General features: G+C 35.4%; 1 protein-coding gene across 1 annotated transcript in view; it reads left to right on the forward strand.

The window, feature by feature from the left end:
* GSK3B (glycogen synthase kinase 3 beta) overlaps positions 1–6,492 on the forward strand; it is a 210,936-nt gene that overhangs the window by 164,357 nt on the left and 40,087 nt on the right. Inside the window, exon 7 of the mRNA XM_023516300.1 lies at positions 2,018–2,113. Within this exon, the coding sequence (XP_023372068.1) occupies positions 2,018–2,113 (96 nt within the window). The remainder of the gene's footprint in view (positions 1–2,017; positions 2,114–6,492) is intronic.

Consider the following 6,492-nt stretch of genomic DNA (forward strand, 5'->3'; position numbering starts at 1 on the left):
TTTTTTTTTTTTTGGCTTGTCTTATTTTTTAATTGTAAGGGTTCTTTATTCTAAATACAGATCTTTTGCAGAACGTTTTGCAAGTGTTCTTTCAACTCATGACTTGCCTTTTCAGTTTCTTACGAGTACCTTTTTAACAAACTTCATTATTGACTACCTCCCTACATTGATCACCTCCTTAAGTTGACCTAATTTTCATAAACTGGACAGGCATTCCACATATCTGTCAGTATAGGAGGACTAGTTCTTTTTTTTTTAAACCTCCAGCTCTTGGGCTTAGGTGATTTTCTTGCCTCAGCATACCCAGGAGCTGGGACTACAGGCGCCCGCCACAACGCTCGGCTATTTTTTTGTTGTTGCAGTTTGCCTAGGGCCGGGTTTGAACCCACTACCCTTGGTATATGGGGCCGGCGCCCTACTCACTGAGCCACAGGTGCTGCCCCAGAGGACTAGTTCTTTATCGTGACCACCACATGTTGATCAGTTTGTTATAGTCCCTTTGGGTGGTCAACTTATAGAGGTCCTACTGTATTTAGATTTTGAAGGAATTCTGAAAGTTCTAATATAGTCTAGAGAATTAAAGCCAATAAAAAAAACTAGAAATTCTCACTTTGCCCTGAAGGATTATGGAATTATGCCTAATTTTTCATTAGTTGCCACCAAAAATCAAGTATTTATCATTGTATTTCCCGCCTTTGGTGCAGCTGTCCTTAAATTATAAGTAGCAAAGTCCTCATTTTTACGATTTAATGTTTCTTCTTATTACCTGTTTGTTCAACCATGTACTTTCCTTTTTCCACTGCCTAGTATAGCTCTAGAGAAAAAGAAGTGTTTGACATATTTTTGTCTTCATTGTAGTTACACTTTTTCACTACACAAATATGTAAATTCGTTGTAGTGGGAAATCTCTTGTTCTTTATATCCCCCATGGATTGTAACATAGTTCCTTGTACACAAGACATACTCAGTGAATATTTAATGACGAGTGGAATTATTCATGGCAGTTTTTGAGTAAGGTTTGCCTAATGAATATATTGGTAATATAGTAGACCTTCCATTTCTGTGAGTTCCACATCCATGGAGTCAACCAACTGCAGATTAAAAATGTTTAGGAAAAAAACAATAAAAAATAACAATACAACAAAAAAGAATAATATAAATAATATATACTATACAAGTATTTACATAGCATTTATATTGTATGAGGTATTATAAGTAATCAAGAGATGATTTAAATTATATGTGTGCATATAAATAATTATATGCAAAATTATGCCATTAGAGACTTGAGCATCCATGGATTTTTGTATCCTCTCATTTCAGATGTGATCATTGCAGTAGATTGTTTTTCTAGATAGAAGAAAGATGCTTGATTTTTACCTAAATATATTTGAGTTCAGTAATCTTTTTTATAACCCTGATTTAACAGTATTGTTATCATAGAAATCTGTCCATGGTAGCATAGCATGGAATCTATAGGCAGTTACAGATTAAAATGGCTTTCACAACGTTTGCTTCTCCATTTTCTGTTGCTATTAACAGAAAACCATAGACTGGGTGATTTATAAATAATAGAAGTTTATTTAGTTAGTCCTGGAAGCTGGGAAGTCCAAAGATGAGGGGCCTGCATCTGGTAAAGCCTTCATGCTACATTTATCCCATGGTGGAAGGCAGAAGGGCAAGAGAGGGCGAGAGCAAGAGGAAGTCAAACTCACTTTTATAACCAACCCACTCTCTTCATAACAACAGGAATCCATTCTTAAGGGCAGAACTCACATGACCTAATCACCTCTTAAAGGTCCTACCTCTCAACACTGTTTCACTAGGAATTAAATTTCCAATACATGAACTTTGGCAGGGACACAATCAAACCATAGGATTGCTGCATTTAACAATTTGGGTATTTTATTTAACTTTGGAATTCCTCTTTTTTCAGTGAAATCAGTACATTAAAACTTAGAGAGTATATTTGTAAGTGTATGGGAAAAGATGGCAATAATTTGCTTTCTTTATCTAGGTCCTGGGAACGCCAACAAGGGAGCAAATTAGAGAAATGAACCCAAACTACACAGAATTCAAATTTCCCCAAATTAAGGCACATCCTTGGACTAAGGTGAGTCAAAATGAGCTTTTGTTTTAAAACACATTAACAGTTGTTAACTAAAACTTGAGTTTCTTGTTCTTAGACTGAACTATTTTATGACTAGTTAACTGCTTGACTACAAGGTACACAGCAGTTCTGCACGTAAAGGTAATTGAATATCTGTACTTCAGTGTTACATTATATAGTTTTGTTCCCATTGATTTCTTAAAGACAGTCTCCAGCCTGAGTTTTAATTTGCAAGGTAAGGACAATGTACCTATATCATTCAAATATAAAATTTGAGTAGGGTCATGATCTCATATATAAATTTTGACAAACTTAATTTCAGAAGTTAATTTTTTATTTACTTAGAGGAACATAGTATAGATGATAACATACAATTCATATTTTTCTTTACTCTTTTGAACTATTAAAACATAGAGTTTATTATAGATGGTATTGTTTTTTTTTCTCTTTTACTTTCCTATTGGTGTTTTAGGAGCAGCATTAAAAAGTAGATGCAATCTTTCTGGGAGTACACATTTAAAACAAGTAATATGTTAACTGGATGTCACTAGACATTGGAAAAGCATAGCCTTAACTAATTAGATGGAACCAAAGTTAAACAGCAGAATTACTAATTTTCCAGAAAATTTTTTTGTTTTGTTTTGATACTTATATGGAATGTTTTTAAGAGAGATTTTAAGAAGTTTTTATACCTTAGTTTGATTTATGAGATTAAATGTGCAGGAGAAAATAAAAGGATATCTCAGTAGGGTTTATAGCTAAAGTGAATCTCTAGTTTCCTCATTTTACAGGTTTAGAAACTTTGGCCAAAGGTACCAAGTGACCTTTTCAAGATTACATGGGTAGCTTATGACAAAGCCAAGATTAAACCTGTGTGAATGTGTTTAATGCTAGATCATTTAAACTAGTCATGTTTCTCGAACCCCTCCTTCTCTCTTTTATTTTTATCTCATTATATATTTTTCATGGGTTAGAAATGGTTGACTTTTTAATGTGTACTTTAAGCATACATTTTCTATATTTAAAAATGTGTTGTATATTAATTTAGTTAACAGTTTTTTATGATAGGAAGTAAAGTTATTTAGGTCTGTAGGTAAAATAATTTGCACTTCTGGAATCAAAGTATGTTTTTCTTTCTCTAATGGTTTATGATTCCAGTTACTTTCCTTGACCTCACAGTCTCATTACCTTTCTTTAGAAAGTCCTCTTATTCTAATTATTTATTTATTTATTTTCTATTTAGAATTAAAGATATCAGTAGCATTTTAATGCCAAAATTATAGGTCATAGCTTTCACTGGCCAACAGACCAAGATATTGCCCCTCTCTCTTTTAAAAAGTTTGTAAGCACTAAGTAGTCTAAGATAAAGTGTTCTTTGATCTTTGTGTTCCAGGTTTATTTTGAATCTGGGTCAGAAGATATTTAGGGTCTCTCACCTGGCTGTAAACCGAGAGAATCTCAAGCAGCCTATTTGAATTTAGGGGCTGAGTTGTACTATGATTTCAGCCATGTTAAGAGAGGAAAAACAACATTTTGGTTGGAACAAATTTGGTTGAGAAAAATGAAATGATTTTATCTTCTTTGTTCTATTTTTTTGGATTTACATGTTTTCTTTAATAATTATTCTTTTCATGAAGAAAGGAAAAGTTCTTTTTGGTTTAATCTAAGTGTTCTCCACCTGTTACGTTACCCTTATTATGGAATTTCTGACAGATTGAATGCGGAAATCGAGGTCATGTAACTTATTTAACAGTCCTTGCCCTCATTTCTTTTTTTTTTTTTCCATCAAGACTGCCACAAATAGGCTCGGCGCCTGTGGCTCAAGTGGCTAAGGCGCCAGCCATGTACACTCAAGGTGGCGGGTTCGAATCCAGCCCAGGCCTACCAAACAACAATGACGGCTGCAACCAACCAAAAAATAGCCAGGCGTTGTGGTGGGTGCCTGTGGTCCCAGCTACTTGGGAGGCTGAGGCAGGAGACTCACTTGAGCCCAGGAGTTAGAGGTTGTTGTGAGCTGTGCTGCCATGGCACTCTACCCAGGAGGACAACTTGAGGCTCTGTCTCAAAAAAAAAAAAAAAAAAAAATAGACTGCCACAAATACAGTAGTTTCTCCCTTATCCAGTGTTTCAGTTACCCCTTGGTCAAGCGTGGTCTGAAAATAGGTAAGTGCAGTCCAATAAGATATTTCCAGAGAAAGACCACATTCACAAAATATATACTATATATACATACACATATTTATATGTGTATACCGTATTTCCCCAAAAATAAGACCTCCCCCAAAAATAAGCCCTAACGGGATCTCTATGCATTTGTTAAATATAAGCCCTACCCCCATAATAAGACCTGGTGATGGGCGTGGCAATGCAGCATATCGGCATAGCCATGCCATGCATTTCTGCGTGGAGTGGTAAGGAAGACTGGAATACCTTTTATCTGCCACAGCTCCTCTCTCAGAGCCGTTTGCACTTGCACTGGTGCACATGTGGTAACTGTAGCCGCAGGCATCCTGTTGCACGCGTGCGAACAGCTAGGGGAAAGGAGTTCACGCATCACTAGGGCCAGCCCCACCAACAAGGTCCCCTCCCCCTGTCAGGTTCCAGAAGATGACTTAACTGTATTTGAATAAATGTAGATTGTTGTATTACACTTAATAAGACATCCCCTGAAAATAAACCCTAGTGTGTCTTCTTGAGAAAAAATAAATATAAGACAGTGTCTTATTTTCGGGGAAACACGGTATGTAGTATACTATGTATTATAGTATATTCTTATAATTGTTGTATTGTTAATCTCTTATTGTGCCTATTTAATAAATTAAAATTTATCACAGGTACATATGTATAAGACAGAACATAGTATATGTAGCATTTCCCACTGCCTGTAGTTTCAGGCAGCCACTGAGGCTCTTGGAATCTATGTGCCACGAATAAGGGGGAACTACTGTATTAGTGTGTGTCAGATTCCATTTTCCTCCTGGCTTTGATCTCTATAGTGCAAGCATGAGCCAGACCAGAATGTGAAAAATGATTGATTATTAAGTAAAATGCAGCCAAAGAAGAGCTGTGGTGAATTTGTATGCTTTAAACCTTCCTTTGCTCTCTTGAATTCTTGATATTTCTGTATCTTACACTAATGCTTTTCAAATTTGAATAACCTATATACAGCTCTTCTATTTAGGTTTCTATTCTTGTACCATGTATAGAATAATGACTCAATTCTCCCACCTTTTTTGTCTGTTAAAACTGCTGTGAACTTTTCATTCATCTAGTGTCCTTTGGCATAATTTGGTTTTCACTTGATATAAGTGTATCATATAATAAGTAAACTTGTGTTAATTTCTCATTAGTGGATGCAATTTAGAGTGGGTGGTACCATGATTATGAACACAAAAGCAAATTCAGTGCAGAAATTCCACAGGTTTTCTCTGTCATCTAGGTGATCCAGAATATACTTGTGTTGATTTTTTTTAATTGGTTATTGTTAGAATGAAAATACAAAATTTAAAATTCCAAGAGGGTTTTCAGTCCCTGCTGAAAACCATTATGATAATAAACAGGAATTTGGGAAATGTTCTTAATGGTAGGCAGTCAGTGAAATCAGTAGAAAAACTCCATTGTTTTCTAAAGAGAGGAGCATCTAGCCCTGGGGGGCAGGTAAGTAAAAGTCTGGAAATACCTGCTTTGCCTTTATTCCTGTCTTTTAGAACTCACTTTAGTCCCATTTCCTGAAGCTATAAACATGTGAACCCTGGTTTCCTATGCTGCAGTATAATGCAGCTATATCCCCAGAATTGAGAGCAGATGTTCTCAAAAAGTGAAATAATGAAATAAAACAATCTTTATTTTCTTGAAAAGGAAAACTTAGGCAGGAAAGTATCTTTCATGTAAACATTGAGATGAGGAAATAATAGTTTGTAGGAAAAGATACTGGGAAAACACCAAGCTGATCCCAATGTGATATATGGCAGGAATCCTGAGAATTTAAAAATCTAATAAATTGCCCTTGACTATTATGTAATAGCCTCTGCAACATAATTCATTAATAAAGCACTTGTTTAAAAGTAGGAAAGGAAATAGGTGCTAATGTTTTTAAATAAGAACTGTTACTAGACATGTGGTAGGGGAGATGAAGGCCTCTGCATTGGTGCTTTTTACTTCAAAGAAGAAAATCCATATGGAAAGCAAAAGGAACTGATGTAAAAGTAGATTGAGAATTAAGTAGAGATGGAGATTGGTTGGAAGAAGAGAGGGGGTAAATTCTGCATTTGTACATGAAGGTATATTTAAATGACAGGCTTTTATATAGAAAGTGAGGGTCTAGTTTTAAACATTGCCCTCAATGTTTATGCCTCAGCTTTTGTCTGTCTGTCTGTCTGTCT

The sequence above is a fragment of the Otolemur garnettii genome, unplaced genomic scaffold, assembly GCF_000181295.1.
Source record: "Otolemur garnettii isolate 467f Iridium unplaced genomic scaffold, OtoGar3 scaffold00089, whole genome shotgun sequence".
NCBI lineage: Eukaryota > Metazoa > Chordata > Mammalia > Primates > Galagidae > Otolemur > Otolemur garnettii.